We start from the raw sequence: 25,721 nt of genomic DNA, 5'->3' as shown, positions 1-25,721 counted from the left end.
ATAATATCCTTTTGTATGCATATACCACATTTTGTTTATTCATTAGTTGATGGACAATTGAGTTTTTTGGCTATTAGGAATAATGCTGCTTTGAACATTTATGTACAAATTTTTGTGTGGATATATATTTTGATTTCTCTTGTTATATACACAGGAGTGAAATTTTCAGGTCACATGGTAACTTGATGTTTAATTTTTTGAGGAACTGTTCAATTGCATTTAACCTGTTTTTTTTTTTTTATAATTACTATCTATAATATTAAAAGGGTAATATGCTAATTAGACTGGACGTCTTCCAGACATCATTTTGGACGTCCTTCCTGATGAAGCCAGGGTTGGAAGGAAGCCAGCCCGGGTCCTAGGTGTTTCTGGGCAGCCCGAGGGAAGCCAGCCTGGGTCCCAGGTGCCTGTGGTTGGCCAGAGGGAAGCCAGCCTGGGTCCCAGGTGTTTCTGGGCAGCCCGAGGGAAGCCAGCCTGGGTCCCGGGTGCCTGTGGTTGGCCAGAGGGAAGCCAGCCTGGGTCCCAGGTGCCTGTGGTTGGCCAGAGGGAAGCCAGCCCGGGTCCCAGGTGTTTCTGGGCAGCCCGAGGGAAGCCAGCCTGGGTTCCAGGTGCCTGTGGTTGGCCAGAGGGAAGCCAGCCTGGGTCCCAGGTGCCTGTGGTTGGCCAGAGGGAAGCCAGCCTGGGTCCCAGGTGCCTGTGGTTGGCCAGAGGGAAGCCAGCCTGGGTCCCAGGTGTTTCTGGGCAGCCCGAGGGAAGCCAGCCTGGGTCCCAGGTGCCTGTGGTTGGCCAGAGGGAAGCCAGCCTGGGTCCCAGGTGTTTCTGGGCAGCCCGAGGGAAGCCAGCCCGGGTCCCAGGTGTTTCTGGGCAGCCCGAGGGAAGCCAGCCTGGGTCCCAGGTGCCTGTGGTTGGCCAGAGGGAAGCCCGCCTGGGTCCCAGGTGCCTGTGGTTGGGCAGAGGGAAGCCAGCCTGGGTCCCAGGTGTTTCTGGGCAGCCCGAGGGAAGCCAGCCCGGGTCCCAGGTGTTTCTGGGAAGCCCGAGGGAAGCCAGCCTGGGTCCCAGGTGCCTGTGGTTGGCCAGAGGGAAGCCCGCCTGGGTCCTGGGGGCCAGGGGGAAGCTGGTGCTGGCACCTGGGGGAAGGAAGGCCCACTCTTGCATGAATTTTTGTGCATCAGGCCTCTAGTCTATAATAATAATAAAAGCATAATATGTGAATTAGACCAGATGACTTTCCAGATGTCCTTCCTCTGGACAAGCTGTGGCTGGCTGAGGCAGAGATGGAGGCAGGTGCGGCAGTGGGGGCCGACACCCTTGCATGATTTTCATGCATTGGGCCTCTAATTTTTAATATTGTAGGGGTGTCGAACTCAATCAGAGAAGGGGCCAAAATCTAAAATCCAGCCTAAATCGCGGGCCGAATGGTTTACCGAACAGTCATAAACTGACAATGTCATAAACTGACAGCGGAGTGCAGTGATGACAGCGCGGTGCGGGCCACATTGCAAGGCCTGGTGGGCTGGATTTGGCCCGCAGGCCTTGTGTTTGCCACATGTGGTTGAGAGTATTACAGATGCATCCCCCCTTTTTTTCCCCTTCCCTTGTTCTTCACTCCCTGGTTCCCACCCCGACCCAGGCCTTCCTTTACCACCTGTTTCTTAAGTTGGTAGTTTTGTTTGCTTTGTACTTTACCTTTTAAGTCCATTACTTTTAAGCTTTGTGCGTGTCCCTTTTCATAAGTCTCTCCTACTTGTCTATTTTCTTTTTCTCCTGCTCTGCTTACCCTCAGATTTAAGTCTCTGCTCTGGTAAATAACATTGGTTTGCTTTTGCAGAAAGGTAATCTCCCAAGTTCTGTGTATTTATCTGTTTCCTTCTCCTTATGTATCTATTCTAATTTTCTTTCTCTGATAAATTTCATGTCTGTATCATCCCTCTTGGCTCATTATAAATTTAAGAAAACGTTATCACCAAAAGATAGTGTTTCTTAAAGTTGCCTTTTGGTTTCATGGTCTCATGAAAGGACATCTGTAGAACATATTTCATTAGTAAGTCCACCATGTCTGTTCGTCCCCCAACCCTCAAACCCCTCGCCCCAGTGCTTTAAATATAATGTTAGTAATGGTTCTATCCTGATATAAACAAGCATTTAATAAGAGAAATATTCTGCAATCCAAGCATACCTTCATTTGTTTCTTTCATTTTGCTTACAAGATAGAACATTCTGTGATGTGAATACTAGGAAAAAGAGGTGGCAAGTATTGAAATCAAAAGTGATGGCTCTATATTTTTCAACATAATTAAAAGATTTTCAATTTAGAAAATCTTGTGCATTTTGCATTTAAAATTCAACCAGCAGCCAGATGTAGAGATAATGAGTTCATTTGAGCAATTTTCAAGATAACATAGTGATCAAGCCCATTGCACCAGTCATTGAAATCCAGGTAGTTTTGCTTTTGTGATACTGTCTTCTTGGTGTTGTGTGTCAAGGCATTCATGGATCTATCCGCTAAATTGGAGTGGAGAGCAGAAGAGGAAGTGGCTCCTAAGGAATGGCATGGGATAGCCAAGCTGGCAGAAGAGAGGGACAGACTGAGCCAGAGCCGCATATTGATACATATGGTTTCCAGGGCATAGATTCAGGGTCTGTGGATGAGGATTATACAGCAGGGAAGACAGCAGTGGTGAATGGAACCCAGAAGTATGGAGACCTGGTTATTATTTTTATAATAAATTATTTTTTATATATAAATGTAGATTCACATCCTAATTTATAAAAACCCTGGGTCCCTAACATCCAAAACGACCAAAGGCTTGACCGACCAGAAGTGAGTCCTGGTTTGCCGTGCTGACCCAGCACTGACTGCCGCCTTAGCAGGCATGGTGAACCAGCACTGACTGCTGAGGGGCAGCAGATCAGGCCCGAGAGGCCTAGAGAGAGAAGCAGGGTCTGATCCATAGTCTCTGTGGCAGCTGTTGATCGGCCATTGCCGCTCTCTTTCTTTCCGGGCCTGGCCAGCAGCCATTCCTCTCTTTTCTCTCCAGGCCTCCACAGGGGCTGCTGATCAGCCCTGCCTCTCTGATCAGGCCTGGAGATAGGCCCAGAGACACTGACTGGCATAGAAACTAACCAATTAGAACCAAATCTTGGTGAATTATGATGAGCCAATGGCTGCCTAGGAGGCGGAGCTTCTGATACTGACTGGCAGAGTAACCAACCAATCAGAACCTAATCTGAACTGCAAAGGCAGAACCTAAGGTGGGGGCTGAGGATGAGTTTTAAGGGCAACAGCTATTTGGTGTAAGGTGTAAGAAAGAGGTTCCATTTTTTAATGACTAGTTTGGCAGTATAGTGCATATGGCTGGCTATCAGTCTAGATATAGGGATTATGTATTTTTGTCTGCCAAGAGCATCTCCTCCTACTGAAAACTCCCCTCCTCCCCATTTAAGCAATCCTATCTTGTATAATCTATACTAATGAAAGGGTAATATGTTAATTAGACTAGGTCAATTGGCAATCTTCTGGAAATCCAATTTCCTTCCAGACAAAGCCATAGTGGTGGGGGCCAAGGCAGATGCAGTTAGGGATGACCAAGCTGGTAGGGGAGGGCAGTTGGCAGCAAAATCAGGCTGGCAAGGGAGGGCAGTTGGGGGTGAGATCAGGCTGGCAGGAGAGGGCAGTTAGGGGAGATCAGGTAGGTGAGCGGTTAGGAGCCAGCAGTCCCAGACTGCGAGAGAAATCGGGCCTAAACCTGCAGTTGAACATCCCCAAAGAGGTTGCCGATTAGAGAGGGTGCAGTCTGGGCTGATGGAACCCCCCCTCCCGTGCACAAATTTTGTGCACTGGGCCACTAGTATAAATATAAGAATCAATATAGATAAATCCCATGCACCTTTTACAGACTGTCAGAGACAGCAAGAGCCTTACACAAGCTCTGGTGCTCTGAGTTGCTCTAAGTCCATATAGTCTTCTAAATTCTTCCCGACTATGCCCGGGCTGGTTCTGTCTCGAGCCTTGCCCACTGTACTAACTGTTGGGAATTTACTTCAAGTTCCTCCTTTATCCTCTGGTCACTAGTTACAGGTATTGGGTCTGAGTCCATCTGTCTAGGGCTGGACCTTCTTGGATGCTGGGTCTTAGATGGAGAAGCCATGAGAGGTTTGTAGGTATAGAAGAATGAGTCTTTCTTGCAGAAGCCAGTGGCCATAAGCCATTAGACAAACAGCTCTTTCTAACAGTTTCCCAATCAGGCAGCCATACACCGGCTAGTCAATACATAACTTTCCCACATAGTAGCACCTCTAATAGTCTTTGTACTCACAGTCATTTTCTGAGCAGCCACACGCTGCCTCTAAATGCATCACCTTACACTGTGGTGGTACCTGAACTCTCTGCTCTCTGTCTCCCCTGTCCGGCACACTGGCTGGTCCCTGTGGCCTTACATCTCTGGGTAGCACACTCCAGCAGACTAGCATATTATTATTGTATATTATTCCAGAGACAAAGAAGGCTTCGTGCCAATAGTTACATCAATCCTATTTTGGCTACAGAAAGGCACGCATGCGCAGTAGACTGTGGGATTGCTGTGCTTGTGTCCTTGCACGTGCTTGTGGTATCAGCCTAGGCGCAGCGTGGCTTTGGACATTCCAGCATACTAACAACGAGGCCTTTCACACTCTGAATGGCCGTGGCTGTCTGGCTACTCTGGTATGGTTCCCACACCCACTTTCCCCCAATGGTAACATCTCACGAAACTATAGTATAACATCTCATTCAGGGTACCAAGATGAGTCAGGTCAAGATACAGAGCCTTTCTGTCACCACCAGGACCCCTCAATGATGCCCTTTGATGGCTACATACATCCAGTTTTCCTCCCTCCTCCACCTCTCTGTAATGGCCAGTAACCACTGGTATGCTCTCCATTTCTATAATTTTATCACGTCAAGAATGTTATATAAATGAAACCATACAGTATGCATCTATTTGGGATTGGTTTTCGAGGTAATTCCTTGGAGCTTCATTCAGGTTATTGTGTGCACCCATAATTTTTTTTTCTTTTTATTGCTGTGTAGTTTTCCACGTCATGCATGCACTGGCTTGTTTCACCATTTGCCCATTGAAGGGTATCTGGATTGTTTCAAGTTTTTGGCTATTGGGAATAAAGCTGCTATAAACATTCTTGAACAGGTTTTGAGCAAACATAAATGTTAATTTCTCTGGGATGAATGCCCAGAGTGCAATTACTGGGGCATATGGTAGTTTTAAAGGAAACTGTTCACTGTTTTCCAGAGTAGGCCTGTTATTTTGCATTCCCACCAGCAGCGATGTGTGAGTGATTCAGGTTTTCTGCTTTCTCTCCAGCATTCAGCGGTGTCCCTCTCTTTTTCCTTTCTCTCTCGCTCGCTATGTATATATGAATGATTTTTAGCCATTCTGATAGGTGTGTAGTGATAGCTCATGGCGGTTTTAATTTGAATTGCCCTAATGGTATCTTTTTGTATGCTTTTTTTTTTTCTCCCATTTGTATACTCTCTGGTGAAATGTCTCTTTATGTCTTTTGCCTGTTTTTAATTGGATTGCTTCCATTTTTATTGTCAAGTTTTGAGTTTACTCCCAATGTCTTTTTTTTTTTTATTAATCAGATATATGGTTTGCATATATTTTTTCCCAGTTTGTAACTAATCTCTTTCATCCTCTTAGTAGGGCGGTCTTTCACACAAATTATTTAGTTTTGATTAAGGTTGATGATGTTCAATTTATCAACTTTTATTTTGTGGAACATCCTTTTGGGGTCACTCTGCCTAGCTTTAGATCCTGAAGATTTTTCTCTAAAAGTTTTATACTTTTATAGTTAAGTCTGTGATCCATTTTGAGTTCATTTTTGTATAAAGTGTGAGACTTAGGTTGCAGTTCATATTTTTGTCAATGGAAGTCCACTTGCTTCAGGAATGTTTTTGAAAAGGCTGTCTTTCTTTCCTCCATTGAATTGCTTTTGTACCTTTGTCGGATATTAGTTGGGTATGAAAGTATAGGGCTACTTCTGGGTCCTCTATTCTGATCCATTTATCTCTGTGTATCTCTTCACAAATATCACACACATTAGATTAGTATAGCTAATATAAAAACATAATATGGCCCTAGCAGGTTTGGCTCGGTGGATAGAGTGTCAACCTGCAGACTAAAGGGTCCCTAGTTCGATTCCAGTCAAGGGCATGTTCCTTGGTTGCGGGCACATCCCCAGTAGGGGGTGTGCAGGAGGCAGCTGATTGATGTTTCTCTCGCATTGATGTTTCTAACTATCTCTCTCTCTCTTCCTCTCTGTAAAAAATATATAAAAAAAATAAAAACATAATATATATTTAAAATTTCTTTATTGACTAAGGTATTACATATGTCATATTTGTTTTGACATTGGATAGCATGCTTCTTTTTCAAAGAGTTTTGACTCATTTAGTTCCTTTGCCTTTTCATATAAATTTTAGAATAATCTTATATCTGCAAAAAGCCTTGCTGGGATAAATTGTTATATTTGTGTATCAATTTGAAGAGAATTGACATTTTTATATGTTAAGTTCCCCCCATCTATGAAGAGGGTGGGCCTCTCCATTTATTTAGATTTATTTCTTTTACCAGTGTTTTCTATTTTTAGCATAAAACTTTGGTACATGTTTTGTTAGGTTTACTCCTAAGTATTTTACTTTTTCAAGTAGTTATAAATGGTACTGTATTTTAAAAAATATCTTTTTATTTATTTGAGAGTGTAAGGGAGGGGGTAAGAGGGATATAAACATCAAAGATGAGAATCATTGATAGATTGGCTGCCTCCTACATGCCCCCCACAGGGAATTGAGCCTACAACCTGGGTATGTGCCCTGACCAGGAATTGAATTGTGACCACCTGGCTCATAGGTTGATGCTCAACCACTGAACCACACCAGCCAGGCGATATTACATTTTTAAATTTTAGTGTCCCTGTGCTTGTTGCTAATATATAGACATACAATTTATTTTTGTATGTTTATCTTGTATCCTGTGATTCTGATGATCTCTTATTAGTTCTATAAATTTTTCTGCAGATTCCTTGGGATTTTCGATATAGACAGTCATGTCATCTACAAATAGGATAATTTTATTTATTCCTTTATACTCTATGTCTTTATTTCCTTTCCTTGCCTGTACTGACTAGGACTTTCAGCACTATGTTAATTAAGTATGGTAAGAGTGGACATCCTTATTTTGTTCCTGATTTTATCAAGAAGTATTTAGTTATTCACCATTAAGTATAAATGTTTGCTGCAGGATTTTTGTAGATGTTCTTTATAAAGTGAAAGAAGTTCCCCTCTATTCCTATTTTGTTTATTTTTTATAATGAATGTATGTTGAATTTTGTTAAAGCTTTTTCTGCCTCATATGATAAGATTATGTAAGAAAATTATTATGTTAGATTACATTGATTAACTTTGAAATATCCAACCAGGATCACGCTCCTGAAATAAACTCCACTTGGCCATGGTGCATAATTATTTTTATAGATTCTATTTGCTAATAATTAGTTAAGGACTTCTGAATCTATTTTCATGAAAGATACTATTCTCTAGTTTTCTTTCTTCCCCCTACAGTCTGTCGGATTTTGGTATTGGAGCAATTACTAGCTTTTTTTTTGTAAATTGAAAGTGTCCTTTACTCTTCAATTTTATAAAAGAAATTATGGAGAATTGGTGTTAAATTTCTTTGAACATTTGGTTGAATTATTCAGTGAAAAAATATGGGACCAAAGGTTTATTTTAATTTTAAAATAACAAATTTAATATTTTTAATAGTAATAGGGATATTCAAATGATTTATTTATAATGAGTTGCAGTTTTTCAACTTATTGATTCAATTTATGTAAGTTGTCAAATTTAATATATGCAGAATTCTTCATATTGTCCTATTATTCTTTTGATATCAGCAGAGTCCGCAGTAATATTCCGTTTCATTTCTAATATTGGCAATTTGTATCTTCTTATTTTTTTAATTTTAATTTATTAAGAAGTATTACATATTTATATTCATCCCCCCCATCTTTTGTCTTTGTCTTCCTTGCTGGAGTTTTATTAATTTCATTAACATGTTCAAGAAACAATTCTTTGTTTCACTGATTTTTTTTTTCTGATTTTGTTTTTAATTTCGTTGATTTCTTTTATCAATATTTTACTTCTGTTTGCTTTGGTTTCATTTTCTATTTTTTTCCTAGTTTCTTGAGGTGAGAGCTTAGATTATTATTTTGAGATTTCCCTTTCCCTTTTCTAATATATGCATTAAATGCTATAATTTTTTCACTTAGTATTGCTTTAACTGTGTCCCAGAAATATTGATATATTCAAATTTTTTGAGATTTTATCTTTGACCCAGAGATAATTTTAAAGCATGTTAATTTCCAAGTGTTAGGAGGTTTCCTGTGATCTTTCTGCTATATATATATCTAGATTGATTTCATTGTGGACAGAGAACACAGTCTGTATAACTTTAATTCTTTTAAATTTGTGAAGGTCCTGTTTTTTGGCCCAGGATATGGTATATCATGAATATATGTTCCATAGATGCTTAAAAAGAATGTGTATACTGCTGTTGTGGGAAGGAGTGATCTATAAATGTTGTTTAGATTCTGTTGGTTGATGGTGTTGTTGAGTTCTTTCATATCCTCGCTGATTTTTTGTTGTTTAAATATGGTTTATTGATATTTAGAGATAAAGGAAAGGAGAGGGATAGAGAGATAGAAGCAGCCATCATCTGCCTCCCGCATGCCATTTACTGGGTGCTCTGGGCGGGAGTTGAACCGGTGACCTGTTTCATGGATCAGTGTTCAACCACTGAGCAACACTGGTTGGGCCTGATTTCCTTTCTAATGATTTTCTTGCTGTTGATTATTTAAAAATACCAAATTGCAGAAATTACCACTTAAACATTGATTTTATTAAGTGCTTATAATGCATGTAAAAAGCATAAGAAAGTGCTTGGCATATTATATCATTTAATCTTCCCAGTAACCCAATGTGTCACGTATTATTATTATTAAGGCTCAGAGAGGTTAAATGACTTGCCCACCAAGATCACACAGCTGGTAAATGGCAGAGCTGGCATTCCAACCCAGGGCTGCCTGACAGGCTGAATGTGTGCTGGTGTCCTCACTTTATACATTTTCTTCCAGTTCACATCTGAATAAGGATGTCAACATTACCGTGGTGGCTGCTGGGAAAGTGCCACAAGGGATGGTAGGCAGCTGCTTAGCTGGTCTCCAATGATCCACACTCTTGGTCCTTAAGCTCTTGTGTAATGTCCTCCCCTTGAATACGGCCTAAACCTAGCGATTCACTTCTAATGGACAGAATGCGCAAAAGTGATGGGATGTCACTTTTGAGATTAGGTTACCAAGAGACTCTGGTTTCCAGCTTGGGCCTGCTCTCTCCCTCTTCTGCTCTGAGGGAAGACAGGTGCTGTGTTGTGAGCTGCTCTGTGGAGAAGCCCACATGTCTCTGGCTTACAGCCAGGAAGGACCTGGGGCTGCCAGCAGCCACGTGAGTGAGCTCAGAAGCAGATCCTCCCCCACACAAGCCTCTGATGAATGAGGCCCTGCAGCCCTGTGAGGGATCCTGAGCAAGCAGCAGTTGGCTAGCCTGTGCCTGGATTGCTGACTCACAGAAACTATCTGTTTAAGCTGTTGAGTTTTGGTTAAAGCATTCAAGACAGAGAGAAAGCAAAGGCAGGAAGCCAATCTTTTGGCTTCTGACAGTACCCTCTTCTCTTGGGGTTGGGACTCCAGGGAAATCAAGACATGATAGAGACCGATGAGAAAAAATGTAAGGAAAGAGGACCTCTGTCCTGTTTACGCCGTGTCTGAAAGGGCACACTGTCACGTGTTCCTGCATGAGAAGTGGGGACAATCAGAAGTGTGGCATGTGTCAGCCAAGAGGAAGGATGGACATAGCATCTTACAGTCTCCTGGGAGGCAGAGAGAGAGCCCAGAGCTTCCCTGGTGTCCCCCGAGGGGGCATGAAAATTAGATGAGTTGAGAGCCTGGGAGCTGGTCACGGGACTTCTAAGGTGAAGGGGAGGTAATTTGTGGAAGGGATGCTGCTTGGTGCCCCTCTTGGACCAGCCACCCCCTACTTCTTTGGGAGGCTGAGGATTTAACAAAGGACTGAGTGTGTGAGAGATGATGTCCCAATGCTAGGCAGGTTTAAGGTTATTTAAATATTTAAAGTCCCTATTCCCTCTGATCCAACATTGGTGTAAATGGGGGCTCTCATTTAAACTTAATGAGAATATTTTTATAAGCCTGTAATGTTGACCCACTTTTGACACTGCTGCCATGTGGCTGTCACACTTTGGCAGCCCCAATGCTTCCACCAGGCTGCTGGGACAAGTGACCCCATAGTTTTCTCCCCCAGCCCCATTTCTGTTTGCTCTCCTGACTCATGGGAAATGTAAGTGATAAAGTGGAGGGGTAAGCAACAGCCATAAACAGGAGGGTGAGGGAGGGATGAAAAGAGTAGCTGAGGCAGAAAAATGGCCACCCGTACCTGCATGCTTGAAGGTGGCCTGGTGAAGGGAAGCCTTTATTTAGTTATCTTTGCTGAAATGGCAAATCACTTTCATTGATTCTTCTTGCTTTTGCTTCACTATCAACTATTTTCAATGGGCAGTCACTATATGTGCCTCTTTTTCTATGGTTACACTGTGTCTTCCTCTTCCTTGGACATTTAGCTTGAGTTATAGAGCTGCTATATATGACTTCACAGATTGTGCCTTGCAAAAACCCAGGTGGTGTCATTCATATTACATGAGGTGATTTGACAAGTCCTCTCTCAGAAATCTTTCCACTTCATTACCACTGGATTCTCATGATTCCCATTCATTAACAAATGTTTGGAAAATCTATTAAGTGCCAGGTGTTGCTCTGGGTGCTGGGGATTTGGCACTGAACAAGATAAAGGCTCTACCCTTGGTACAAAAAGGGATAACACCATGAACTTGTAAAATAAGGTTAGGTGTTCTAAGGAAGAGGCCACACATGTGAGATAAGTTTCTTATGTCCTTCAAACACAGGACAGTGGTCTATAAATAGTAGGTATTCTGTACTTAATTTCTCCTCTTTTTGAAACTTGAGAAAGAAGACCATATGTTTATATATACAATGGATATTTAATACAAGGTAATAGTTAATTTTTTATTTGATTTCACATTTGTCCTATTACATAATATTTATAAAATTAAGGATACTTTTGTGGGTTTGGCAGAGGCAGATTTTACAAATTCAGTACATTGTTGACATTTTCCAGGGCTAGGAGAATCCTCAAAATCCCACACCTCACACGTGAGCATATAATTTCCCTATAAGACTGGAATTTTAAAATATCTTTGGTATCCTTAATGATTCTCTGTAAGTGCAGGCTAAAAATATTTGTAGGGTTACTTTTTGGCTTAGAACCTTCATTTCCTTAGACTTTTTCATTTTCAGCACCAGTACTATTTTTAAAAAGTAACAAGTCAAGATTAAAAAACAACTACCAGGAAAGTCATTACATTCTTGACGAGGATAGAAAAATATTCAAACATGTTAAGATGCTGTTTCATGAAGTTGGCCCATTCTGGGATAGAGACCCACTGGATATACTAACGTACAGAAGCCTTTGGAAAATGAGAAATCACTATGAGTCATTAACAATTAGAGTCGATGAAAAAATACTGATACTGGGAATGTTAAATCCACAGAGATGTGAAAGGTCTTTGTTATTTAAATTACAGATCCATAGCAGGAGGGAAAAATGCAATCACTTGCTCATCTCTTTATTGTTATAGCATATGTGAGATCATTTTGACAGAGAAGACAGATGATGTTGAATATTATATGAGAAACCTCTCTGGAATGCCATAAATTTGATTTTTAGCCTTTTGCCATATATCAGCTACTATGGTTGGTTTCTAATTTGTTACAGATTCATAAATGCTCTGAATCTCAGGTTCCTTCTCTTTCACGAGTGTTGGTAATTCCAACCTCTAAAGGCAGAGGTGAGGATAAGCTGAGCCAGTGCTATGAGAGGTCTTCAGAAACATGAAAGCGATTCAAAATCAAGGCGCTATCATTCAAGCAGGTATCACTGGGTTCACATTCCCAGTTTTGTTCCTTGAACAGAATAAAAACACGTGGGAACCACCGACTAGCTGAAATGGACATTGTGGAAAGGGTTTAACTTACTTCTTTTACAAACCACTGACAAAAGGCAGGACCAATCCATTCTCTTGCATGAATACCACAGTCTATCCAGACAGCTCGTTTGTAAGCTCGGGATCGCCTGCCCAGCTGAAAACAAGAGTATTCACAGTAACCAATGCAGGCTTTTATTTTTGGATTTACTGACCAGCATAATTTAATAAGGTTTCATTTGATAACCCATAAAAAAAGAGAAAACGATTTCCTATTTCAGAAGTCCAGATTTGCTTACAAAGAAACAAATTTATTGCCCTTATTACAAGTCAAAGAACTGGAAAACACACAAGGAAAACAGCAATCTCTTAAGGATATTTGCTTGTCTATTTTAATAGAATATGTGACTGTTAACTAAAAAGCCAAATTTTCCACCTCATCTCCATCAAAGAAATCAAATATTCCCAGAGAATCTTTTGTAAAGCTATGTTTTATAGGTGGACAAAGTCAAAATTTTATTTAAGCGCAAAATGGGAAAACACAAAACAACTTGAATTATAGAATCAAGTGACATTTTTCTTTATAATCCTATTATTAATATTACCTTATAATGGTTTCTAACCCAGTAATCAATAGGTGGCTCTTGACTTTATTGGGGATCTAGTTTTCATTTATTCATTAGTTCACTCAGAAAATCCTTTTCAATGTCAGACACTGTACTCAGCGCCAGAGATTCAAAGATGAAAGACAGGATTTATATGCTTGTGGGGTGGGCAGACGTATGAGCAATTAATCCGTACGATGTGAAAATGTGTAATTTAATTTGGGAACGTGTCTAATTTTTCCTGAGAAAGAAAAGAAGGTTTCTCAAGAGAGAAGCATTCTTGAGCACTTGAGTACTTGAGGAAGACTGGAAGTTTTGCCTGGCAGACAAGTAGGAAGAGGCATCACAAGCTTGGAAGAATACCTAAGCACACCATGTTTGAGGAACTGCTTCCTGGGTAGGAGGAAGGAGTGGCAGGTGGAGCTGGCTCATCCTGAAGGGGACAAGTGTGTTTGGAGTCGGGGAGAGGGCGTGAGAGCCCACACTGAAGCAGTGTGGAGGTGGGGTAGAGGATGAGAGGGTAGAGGCTGGTTTCCAAAGGAAGTTCAGTGCCGAGGCCATTATTGGGATAGTCCAGGGGGAACAGGTCCAGTAATAAGTGAGGACAAGAGAAGAGGGTGGTGCAGCTCCAAAGGCAGTTAGAAGGAAAAATGAATGTTCTTGGTGGTAAAAAGCAAGGAGAGATACTTAGGCTGATGCTCATGTTGTTAGACTTGGGCGCAGCGTGGTGCCACTCTGAGGGAGGCGCTTTTGTGACGACTGAGAGGAGAAGGTAAAGCAGGCAGTGATGTATGCACTTTAAAGCTCCAGACAGTGGACTCCGCTGAATCAGCAGAGTCTAGAATGACTGTGGAAACCGTGGGGTGGATATGCCCATCTAGAGACTGTTTGTAGAATGAGAGCACATCTGAGGATAGAATCCTGAGACTGCCAGAATGTAAGGAAGTGATAGGAATGAGGAACCCGAGAGAATGGTCAAAAAGATGGGAGGAAAACCTCCTGGTCATCACTGACTATGGCAAGTGAAGATTTAGAGGAATGGAGGAGGCACAAAGGCCAGTGAGTCAAGGTCTCAGTAGAAGGTGATAAAGTAGAGAGTGATGTTTTGTTATAAATCTTTTTGAATGTTTGGGTGAGAAGAGGTAGAGAACTGTAGAAGAGAATGTAAGGTGAAGGGCTGGGAATGAGGCATAACTTTTATGTTGCACCAACTCACAAATCATTTTGAAGGTCATTATTTTTTAGGTGCATTAATATGTTAGTATTCTCTGGAATACTCAATGGAAAAATTCAATATGGCTTGAAAAGGGAAACATGTTTTCTGAAATTATCAGAGAATGTTAAATATTAGACACTATGACAGACCATTTCACTTCTTTTCCCTATAGGTCAAAGTTATAACAAATGCCTAGTAAATATTTTCCTGTTTTTACCTATTAATTTCCTGCTTTTACCTTTAAAACAAGGAGAGATCTTCCCTCATATGATTTTCCAATAGAGAACATGTGAATGAGGCCTGAATGAGTATTATTCAGATGATGCATCCAATTTTGTATCTAAAAGCAAATAGACAAAGACCATGTCAGGCTCCTGTAATTATAGAGCTTTTAGAGAAGAGAAAGTAACGAGACAACAATAGGTCCCAGAACCCAAAGAACACACATGGAATATAAAATTGAACAAAAGGCAAAATTTCTATTTTAAATTTCTTCAGGATATTTAAAGTTGCCTTTTATTTTCTGCCTTTACAAATAGTAGCTTCATGTCTGTATATCGCTCCCTCTTTAAAGCATACCTTCTACTACCATTTATCATTAATATCTTGATGGCAGAGTTTTGAAAAAAAATCAATGTGTTCTGGGTTCCTTCTGAAAATAAAAATTTATTTTCACTTCCTCCAAACTATTTAAGAGTAAAAAAAGGAAATTGGTTTTAAGAAAATCATCCAGACAGTTTGAAAGTGTTCACTGAAGTGCAATCTGAAGTGCAATATATTATAATTTGCTACTGAACAGAAGATGCTGAGAAAAAGACATTTTTTTCATTTAAAGGTATTCTATCAAGCCACATATTGGAGGGCATAATCTGAATGAATTCCCCAGTTATAGTGATGCATTTGCATCAATCCTTTCACATACACTTACCTGTCATCAGAAGGTACACTGGAGATGGATGAATAAGGCACTTAGAAAGGTGGGTGACATTTCTGACTTAAAATCTCCATGAGGAGTATGAAAGTCACACAAAAATGTCACACCATTCCATGATGTAAAAGAAAATCTATGCTGAAAAAATATATTTTGGAAGGTACACTTTTTTTCTTAGTCTAATGAGTCTATGTATGTATGTATGTATGTATACATACATATCTATATAAATATATTTTAAAATTTTAACTTTTTCTAGTTCATGTTATCTAAAGCCTTTTCTTATTGTAACATAAAATATATAGAAATACTCTTGAAAGAAATGTCATTATCAAGAGAACCAAAAATTCTCTTAAAAATATGTAGCAAGATCTCACAAATTCTATGCCTAGCATTCTTTTTGCTCAATTCAGAGAAATATGGAAAAATATATATGTGCATTCATTTATTCATTCTGTTCTCAACTATGTGTTTGGAGGTCTATTTTCTTGCCACTAGGGACATAGTGGCGAACAAGAAATGTCCTGTCCACCTGGAATTGCAGCTTATTAGAGAAAGGCATTGATCAAATAATCCTACATCTCTGTGCTATGGCGCATGCAGTATGCTGAGGCTTGGGGGTGGGAGTGGAGTTCTGATTCCGTCTGGGAGAGTAGAAACAGCTGTCTTCCTGCTTAAGCTGAGATTTGTTGTCCAGGTGAACAGGTAAGGATATGGTAGTGGGAATGAGGTTGCCATGTTTTCCAGGTAAATAACAGCACAGGAATAAGCCCTGAGGTGCCACAGATGAAGGTTGGCCTTTGGGAGGTCACAGATTTGCAGAGGGTGTGGGGTAAGAAGCAAAGTTTACTCTTATCCCTCAAACTCGAGTTTACTTTAACTTCCATCAATAAGTGCATCTGACTTGTAAGTTATATTAACATTACTTTATAACCATAGTTATAACAACATTACTTCACTTTTCCAACGCATTTCTCATGTCCTATGTAGGGGTAGGTGGAGCAAAACAAATGAATTAAAATTATGTTGTTACTTCTTATATAGCAGTTCGTTAAAGGCTTAGTGGAAGACTAAGGTGCCTAGCCAATACAGAGAGCTATACGTACTCTTCATATAGCCCCTGTCTCTTAGTGCTTCCTTCCCAATCCTTAGAACTGATACAAATTTTCAAAAAAGCAAGGAAAGTCCCTTTGATTACATACTTCTTCTAAGGAGTGATAAACTTCATAATTATATTCAGAGAGGGATCTTCGATTTCTCTGGGCTTGCGAACTGCTTCCTTCTTCCAGTGCTTTCTGAAGATCTTCTATGAGGATCCTGCATTTGTAATAATAGACATGATGAAAATTAAATGGAGATAATATAAAAAATCAGGCAATATAGAAAGAAAATCATGCATCTATGGAGTGAGGGAAGCAAATACGGATATTTCCAAGAATGCCAAATTTTGGGAAATGTTATTTTTTCAGAAAATAAAAGCTGTTAAATAAATGGTGTCATAAATATAAAATTGTAAGCATATGTTCCCTAATAATAATAGTAATAATGACTACCATTGATTGAGTAGTTATAAAAACAATGACTGTGTGGGTAAATACAATCATACTGCTATTTTCAATAACTTAGCCTGCACCTTAATACAGGCCCAAAGAGACCAACCTGAAATTGAAAATAATTGTGATGTGGAAGGTCTAGCTAGTCCATTTTCCTCATCAAGTAGCTAATTGGAAACAAATGGATTGATGAGAAGGCTAGGAAATGGAGCCCAGAAGTGGTTTTTGTAACTCTTGTATTTTCTTAGTTCTTTACAGCTCATTATTATTCCTACCAATTGTATGCGCTCTGATGAAGAACTTTCCAAATGATGTCATCACTTAGTACAAAACCACCTCCTCCAAGCTTCCAGGGTAGAAGAGGGAACTCCAAATTTGAAGTTCCATGACCAATTTTTATAGGTATTTAATTTACAAAATGAATGACAGGTTTTTGTTTTTTAAATGGCAAAATGAGTCATCTTATTTGTGATTGTCATTAAGAAGAATTGATCACCTAGGGCAGTGGATGGCAAACTGCGGCTCATGAGCCATATGCAACTCTTTGGCCCCTTGAGTGTGGCTCTTCCACAAAATACCATGACCTGGGCGAGTCTATTTTGAAGAAGTGGCGTTAGAAGAAGTTGTTTAAAAAATGTGGCTCTCAAAAGAAATTTCAATCGTTGTAGTGTTGATTAATGAGTTTGCCGACCTCTGACCTAGGGGCCAGACACATGGGGTCACATTATCTCTGCTTTAAAGGTGACTATAGCTGTACATTATGTATAGTTGTACAGAGTAAATGATAATATTTTGAAAATACTCCAGGCTCCAATACTAAAAGTCAACTAAAATGACCTACTGGCCTTGTAGAATTTAATAGAGTCTTATGTGTTATTATCTTGAGACCAACAAAATGAATAATTCTAAATTATTATTCTCCATGAGGAGACAACTGGTTTAAAACACTCATTTTTAGACTCTATTCTCCATGATATACAGTGTGATATTTATTCTGTTAGCTCCGCATGACCTATATTTAATAGCAGAAAAGAGAGACTTGTTAAAATAACTGGTATATTATTTTCTACCGAATAATAATTAATAAAGCATGTGCGTTGTTACTGAGCGCCTATAGATATAATTACCAAGCTCTTTCCTGCTAGGCATTGAACTAAAATGTGTTCAATATGAACAATAGTTTTATGCTCAGCTGTGCCTCTACCCTGTTGTAGAAGCACAGATAAAATGTCTTACTGAAAAAGCAAATCAGTGCTTTAATAAGGCTGCAATTATTTTTCTGGCAGGGAATTATTTGTGTGGACCAGGGAGGGATGTCACTGTCATGTTGCATCCTTGGTCCAGCCTTCCACAGAGACGAGGGCCTTCACCACTAATCACAAGAGCCACAAGCCCATCCCAGGCCTTGCCAGACATCGTTACAGATCTTTGTGCTTGTTTTGTCAAAACTTGCTAAAAAAATTGGGGATTGTCCTAGCCAGTTTGGCTCAGTGGATAGAATGTGAGCCTCTGGATTGTAGGGTCCCGGGTTTGACTCCCATCAAGGGCACATACCTCGGTTGCAGGTTCCTCCACAGCCTGAGCCCTTTCAGGGCTTGTGCAGGAGGCAACCAATCGATGTGTATCTCTCATATTGATATTTCTATCCTTTTTTCCACTCTCTCTCTCCAAAAATCAGTGGGAAAATATCCTCCAGTGAGGTTTTAAAAAATTGGGGGTAGCTGAGGTTAGTTGACAATGATGCTTGTCAATCCCCAAATCTTAGGATTCCAAACAAAAGGCAAGGCACTCAGTCTAGTCACTCATATTCTCTACTTTTCTCCTTATTTTACCTTCCAAAAACAGTCATCTTCTCTGCTGCTCCATGTTCTCATCTCCTGTTTGCTTCTCTTTCTCCTGCTCCTGACCATCTAATATCTCCACTAGAGTTACCAATGCAGTTTCTATTGCCAGATCCTGAGGAAACTGCTCAATCCTTTTCTTGCTGGTGTCACTGCAGTACTTGGTATCACTGATGTTCCCTCTCTCAAAAGTCTTTCATTTCTGCTTTGACTCCTGTGACTACCTTTTAACGACTCTATTCCTACTAGTATAACTAGTCCTTAAAAAACCCCTGAAAATATCCAAAATCTGTTTGAATCTAGATATCTGCTCATTCACCCAAGCTAGAAGACTTGGCATCATCTTTGACTTCTTTCTCTTGCACCTGCATCCAATCAAGTGAGGAGTCCAGGAGGTTTTGCCTCTGAACTATTTTATTGAATGCTCTCCTGACCCACTACTCTGGTCATGACTCAGGCCCTCACTACCTCTTACCTGGGCCATGACTGCAGTCTCTAACCAGTTAACATGTGTGTGGCTCCCTTGCTCGCATCCTCCACCTGAGCAGCACTGCCCTCAGGATAAGGGTATACAACATTCTTCCCATAACCTGACCTCCTCTGACTCTCCACCATTTTTTTTCCTACTCTTTGATTTGAACTTTGTACACTAATAACTCTGAACTACCTCAGTTTCCTGCGCACACACACACTATGCTGCTGCTTCTCTTCCCTCTATTTGCAAGGTCCTGAGTCTCATCCTCTGCCTAACTGAACATCTCCTACATAAAAGCTCCCCCTGTCCCTGCTTTCCTATTTACCTTCTAGGCATTGCTAGGCTTCTCTGCTTTCCTCCCACAGGGGAAAAAAACCACAAACACCTTCTGTGTTTATATTAATTACTTGATGGTGGTGGTGGTGAAATATGTTAATGTGGTTTCTCTCTTTATTGTTACATTAACAACCCCAAAGGTAAATATAATTGTTATATTCACGTTGATTTTCCCAGTTGGATAAACAGTACCTGGAACAACATCATTGGCACTCAGTAAATAACCTAAATACAGCTATAATTCAGTTCAGCTTAGTACAAATGGGCTAAACAATGAAAAAAAAATGCTTACTTGTATGGGATGTTGGCTTCCTGTAAAAAGGCTAACAAGGCTCGGGATCCATTTAGGGGAATATGGACATCGGTCACTGTTCCCTCGGAGACATAGGAGACGCTGCTGGGCTGCCACAGGTCCACCTGTAGTGCAGGAACCAACCTATAATTCATATTCAGTGTAGGTGGGAAAGATCCATGCCACAGGGTCAAATACGTTATCTTGTTTGCATTCAGCAACATCAAACACATTTTGGGAATTAGACTCAGTGCTGGAATCATGAGGGTAAAACTCCTATTTGATTTTGAATTCTCTAAATTATATCGCATCCATATACAATTTGATCATAATTGATAAATCTAAAGACCAACCACATTAAAGCTACAAGGTAAGTTATAAGTATGACTTGGATGCTGTTTAAAATTATTTCTTGCACACATATTTGAATAATACTGATAAAAATATGACCTTTTATCCTCTATACCAGTGTTTCCCAACCTTCTCTCATGATGAGAATCACCTGGTGGAGTTGTTAAAACACAGATTCCTGAATCCCAACTAAGAAGTGCTAAACTAGAATTTTTGAGAACATATAGGTAAAATTGCATACCTAACTTAGTGCTCTGTATATAAAATCTGTCTTAGAGCACTAGTTAAGTATACAATTTTACCTATATGTTCCCAAAAATTCTAGTTTAGCACTTCTTAGTTGGGATTCAGGAATCTGTGTTTTAACAACTCCACCAGGTGATTCTCATCATGAGAGAAGGTTGGGAAACACTGCTCTATACAAGCAAATTGTGGTAGTGTGACAACATTTGGTAACTTTACATAGAACACTCTCCAGGTTTGGTACCTCCTCTTCCCCCAGCCTTTCACCAAGAGAAACATGCCTTTCTCAGGGAGAACTTGTCAGCTAGGGTGGGTTTCCTTGTCATAGTTTTTAGAACACCTTGTGCTTTCATTGTATAACTTCTTCTTAACAGAATGTAACCTCCAGAGGGCAAAGGATTTGTCCATTTTGTTACCACCCCATCTCAAGTGCCTAGAATGGTGCTTTGTTCATATTGCAATTCAATTGTTATCTGTTGAGTTTATGTAGACTTCGTTTAATAATTCACTATGTGCTTACCATGTGTTCAGTGTTCAGTGTTTTGCAGGAAGGTAAGAGTCATGTCTGCTGCTTGCTGTCGTGCCCTAGTGTTTTGTCTAGTGCTCTGCACTGGTAGGAATTCCAAAGTCATTGAAAGAATGACTGTATACTTGCAAATGATAGGGGACTAATATCCAAATATTCAATCAATAAGGGACTAATATCCAAAATATATAAAGAACTCACACAACTCAAAACAAAGCAAAAATTTCAGTTTAAAAATGGGCAGAGGCTGCCAAAACCGGTTTGGCTCAGTGGATAGAGCCTTGGAATGCGGACTGAAAGGTCCCGGGTTCGATTCTGGTCAAGGGCATGTACCTTGGTTGCGGGCACATCCCCAGTAGGGGGTGTGCAAGAGGCAGCTGATCGATGATTCTCTCTCATCGATGTTTCTAACTCTCTATCCCTCTCTCTTCCTCTCTGTAAAAAATCAATAAAAAATATTTAAAAAAAAATGGACAGAGGCTCTGAGCAGACATGTTTCCCAAGAAGACACAGATGGCCAATGGATAGTTGAAAAGATGTTCAACTTCACTAGCTATACGGGAAATGCAAATCAAAAATTGCAATCAAATACCACCTCACACATGTTAGACTAGTTATTATCAAAAAGGAAATAAGTGTTGGAGAGGGTGTTGAGAAAAGCAAACCCTGTACGCTGCTGCTGAAAATGTAAATTGGCACAGTAACTATGGGAGTTCCTAAAAAAGTTAAGAATGGAGCTACCATTTGACCCAGCAATCCTTCTGGATATCAACTCAAAAAATTTGAAAACAATTATTCGTAAAGATATATGTATCCCTATGTTCATTGCACCATTATTTACAACCTAAGCATCCTTCGATTGGATGAAGAAGACCTGGTAATATGGAATACAACTCAGCCATAAAAAAGGATAAAATATTGCATTTTTCAGCAACTCGGATGATCTTAAGAGCATTATGCTAAGCAAAATAGGAAAGATAGAAAAGGACCAGAACCATGTGATTTCATTCATACGTGGAATATATAACAAAAAGCAACAAGTGAACAACAACAAAACACACACACACACCCTTAGACACAGATAATAGTATGGTGGTTACCAAAGGGCAAGATGGATAGGAGGATGAAGAGAATAAAGGTGGTCAAATAGATGGTGAAGAAAGGACTGGACTTTGGGTGGTGAGCACACAATGCCATAGACAGATGATGTGTTATAATATTGTACACCTGAAACCTGTATGATGTTACCCAATAAATTTAAAAGGATGAACTCAGCTGGGAGGGAGGAGAGTGCTATCTTCTGCTAAGTCTAAAGCTAAATTTTCAATTGGGTGTAGCTTGTTAGTACAGTCATGTCTGTCTTCTCCCTGCTTCAGGACTCCCTCCTTCCTGCATTTCCAGTCTTGGTTTTCGGCTAAAGTTTTTATCAGAGAAGGTTGAGTTTATTTTTACTTAGGTATCCAATTAAGAACTCTGTGAGACTTTGCGATGCAAGGAAAAATAGTGTTATAATTTAATCTGGAACAGGGTAGAGAGGCATTTATTTTGGGGACTAAGCGTCTACCTGTGTCTTTCAAGCAGCTGACTCCTCCACTAACTTGCAAGGGCAAATCTGACTCAGCTAACATCCTAGTCCAACAATCATAGGAAAACAGAAGTGTGGGGCTGGAAGGGATGCTGAGAGATCATTTGATCCATCTGTCAGCCCTTGGGCAAGGATGTATCGAGGTCTCAAACTGTCCTCAATAGATGCAACTAAAACACATCTTTTTAGTCTCCAAAAGAGGAGAGTTGATAACATACGAATTTAACTCATATCCACATTTAACTAGATAGCAGACATTTGCCTTAATCATAGTTTCATATTTTTTTTTGTTCTACACTGAGCAATGGCTGGTTTCTTGCCTTTAAGAGAAAAAGCATGTTAGTATCTTTATGTGTTAGATTTTTCTAATCCTTTAATCATCTTTAGGACTTGCCAGTTTTTTTTTTTCTGATTGTGTTTTTATTCTTATATCAGTAATTTTTTTAAAAAAAATTTTGATTACAGTTGACATTCAATATATTAGACTTACAAGTACACCATAGTGATTAGATGTTTATATAGCTTATGAAGTGACCATCCTGATAAGTCTAGTACCCATGTGACACCATACACAGTTACTAAAATATTATTGACTATTTTCCTTATGCTATACTTCATATCCCTGTGACTGATTTTTATAACTGGCAATTTTACTTCTCCATCCCTTCCCCTCCCATCTGACAACCATCAGTTTACTCTACAGCCATCTTTTTGATATTAAGGTTTGTTGCCATCTCTTAATACTACTGGAAATGAGGCAATAGTGCTGTATTCAGAGGATAAAGAACCACAGAACCTTAAAATAGTATGAATAACCACTCTGGAGACGCATCTGTGTTATTTTCTGGAGTACATGCTAAAATAAAAATCTTCATTCCACAGCAGAGATTCGCTTCCCCATGTGAAAGCTCCATGGAAGTAACATACCCCACAGTTACCTGGAGAAAGGCTCCTGGGAAACTAACATGTCCCCAGAAAGCAGTTGGTCTAAAGGAAACTACAACAAAAGAACTTGCAAAATCAGGAATTGTATTTTGTGATATTAAGAAAGTAAATTAAAATGGGATATCACCTTTCTCCAGTAATATTTTAGGCAAAGGCTGCTTGGAAAGTAACATGGATATTTCTGTTTGGGTGGAGGCAGATGTCTATATCTTGGTCTTTGGTGCAGTAATAGTCATGTGAGATTTGTAAAATGCGACCCTCCTTAACGCATACTTCTAATATTTCCCATGACACCTTATGATTGGGAGTTAGTTATAGATTTGTGAATGAGAAGACTCAGGTTCATAAAAGTCAAGTCTCTTTCCTAAGGATGAGCAATTATGAAATGGTGACCCAGAGGATGCCCGACTCAGGGGCCCCTAATATACTGACTAGATAAGTGTCTCAGAATCTTCAGAGAATATCCCAGAAGAATAAGCAACTTCCAGCTTCCTGACTTCATGTTGGAGAGGGTCTGGTTGCTGGGTCTCACACCCTGGTCTTTCGACTCAGGAGTTATTTGCCCTATACATTAATGTGCAGATATTTAAAAGTTCCCGTCCGCCCACTATGGGCAGTTACCACCAGTCCCTTCCATATGGCCTGATCACATCTGGATGAAAGACTAAACAGTCTCTGAACTGCAGAGCGGGAGGACCCTGGATTAGGATGGCGACAAAGGATTGCCAATCTTGTCAGGAAGGTCTAAGGCTACCTGCCTCCTGAATCCAAGGAAAGGATGCTCCTTTGGGGAACCTTCTGGCCTTGGATCCGGGTGGTTGCTCCCATGCGTTCCTTTCCCATGATTACCTGTCACTTTTAGTCAGACCTATGTAAGAGGTGGAGGCAGGTCAGTGTAAAGGCCAAGAGCATGGGTTTTGGAATCCAACGACCCTGAGCTGGAAGGCTAGCTCTGGCAGCATCGGCTGTGTGACGCTGGGGGAGGTTTTAACACTCCTGAGCCAGTTTCCTCATCTCTCCTGTGAAGATAATTAGAAAACCTACCTGCAGGCTTTTCTGCAGGATTGATTGGAATAAGACAAGTCAAACACACAGAGTGCCTGGCACACAGTGAGAGCTAAGCAAACATTAGCTGTCTGTTGTTATTATTTTTACATAAAAAAAAAAAGAAAAGCTTGGAAGCCGTAAAGATAAAGTTATACTGTACATGTTCCTGGTTAAGATAAAGAATACAGAGAGATTGTCCCCTTGTTCAGAGATTAAAACCTATACATGGTTTTAAGGAGGGTGGCGAAGCAACGAATAAACCACGACTATAAACAAAGTTGCATTGTGTTCTAGCACAAAGGGAAATGGCTAGATTTGAAGCCACTCTAATGTAGTAGTTAATTCCCTGAACTCCTAGGATTAAATCCAGGGTCCTTCAATTAATATCTGTGTGATGTAAGGCAAGTTCCTTAATTTGCCTGGAACTCACTTGCTTCATCTGTAAAATGAAGATGTTCATTAGGACTTGATAATGTTAAGGATATTTTTGTGTTGTTGTTGTTATTGTATTAAGGAGATTATGGAAAATGCAGTGAGTAACAACATGCATTCTAGAACCAGACAGGCTGAGTTTGAATCCCAGCTCTGCCACTTATTAGCTCTGTGACTTGGTTCTCTGTGCTTTGGCTTCCTTGTTTATAGAACAGGGTTATGGATAGTACATTTTTCATGGATCTCTGAAGATTTAAATTAATCAATACATATAAAGTGATTAAAACAGTACCTGATGACTAGAAGGCATTCATTAAATAAATGATTCAAAATTCCAAAATGTTTTTAGCAATTTGAAAGTAATAAATTCAGTTGGCTCTTCTGGTTCTTGTCCTGTGCTCACTCATTGGCCTGGTCCAGCCTCCATGAAGCCCCCTGGGCTGATTGGACACCTTGCTTAGGTGTCCCTGGAGGGGTGATCAGTATCCTCCAGCAGCTTCAGGGGGAGTCCCGTATCTGGATATGGAAATACCAAGTTGAAGGAACACTCAGATGTAACAGATGGCCTGCCTCACAGCTGCCCAAAGGGGCACAGCAGCACAGAGAGGGCAGTCCTGTTCTGTATTTACTTTTTTTTCTTTTTGGTTGGTTTGAAAAAAAGAGTTAAGTTTGTTTTCAGCTAGTGCTTGATTAAATTTACATCATCATATTAATTCATAAATCAACACACACAAAATTTTAATGCACTGAAAAATGCCCTCTCTTATTTACCCTTAAAATGGTCTGTTTAGTCTGGATCCATTTAATCTTCTTGACTCTTCTTCCACAATCTTTGTCTATAAATTGTTGGGAGGCTTCTCTGGCCACCAAGTTTAGGTCAAGTAGTACCTCTGTTATTGCCTTTCATAGAATCTTAGTTATATATTTTACTAGGTTATTTTGCTTTACTAGGGTAGCCATAACAATTTGTAACAAACCAAATGGTTTAAAATAAAATCGATTTTTTTATTTTAAGTTCTTGAGGCCGGAAGTCCACATTTCAGAAGTTAGCAGGACTGTAATCCCTCTGAAGGCTCTAGGGGAGGATCCTTCCTGGCCTCTTCTAGCTTCAGGTTGCTTCAGGCATTCCTTGGCTTGTGGCCACTTCACTCCAATCTCTGC

At 40.1% G+C, this 25,721-nt stretch overlaps 1 protein-coding gene across 1 annotated transcript in view; it reads right to left on the bottom strand.

Annotated features, from left to right (window-relative positions):
- CPA6 (carboxypeptidase A6) overlaps positions 1-25,721 on the bottom strand; it is a 200,230-nt gene that overhangs the window by 45,121 nt on the left and 129,388 nt on the right. Inside the window, exons 3-6 of the mRNA XM_084864392.1 lie at positions 19,432-19,556; positions 16,137-16,251; positions 14,242-14,343; positions 12,235-12,339 (exon numbers count right to left, since the gene is read on the bottom strand). Of these exons, the coding sequence (XP_084720518.1) occupies positions 12,235-12,339; positions 14,242-14,343; positions 16,137-16,251; positions 19,432-19,556 (447 nt within the window). The remainder of the gene's footprint in view (positions 1-12,234; positions 12,340-14,241; positions 14,344-16,136; positions 16,252-19,431; positions 19,557-25,721) is intronic.

Source organism: Pipistrellus hanaki, assembly GCF_964339955.1.
Source record: "Pipistrellus hanaki genome assembly, chromosome: 17".
NCBI lineage: Eukaryota > Metazoa > Chordata > Mammalia > Chiroptera > Vespertilionidae > Pipistrellus > Pipistrellus hanaki.
Note: the sequence above shows the minus strand (reverse complement) of the source record. Positions and strands in the feature narration are given on the sequence as shown.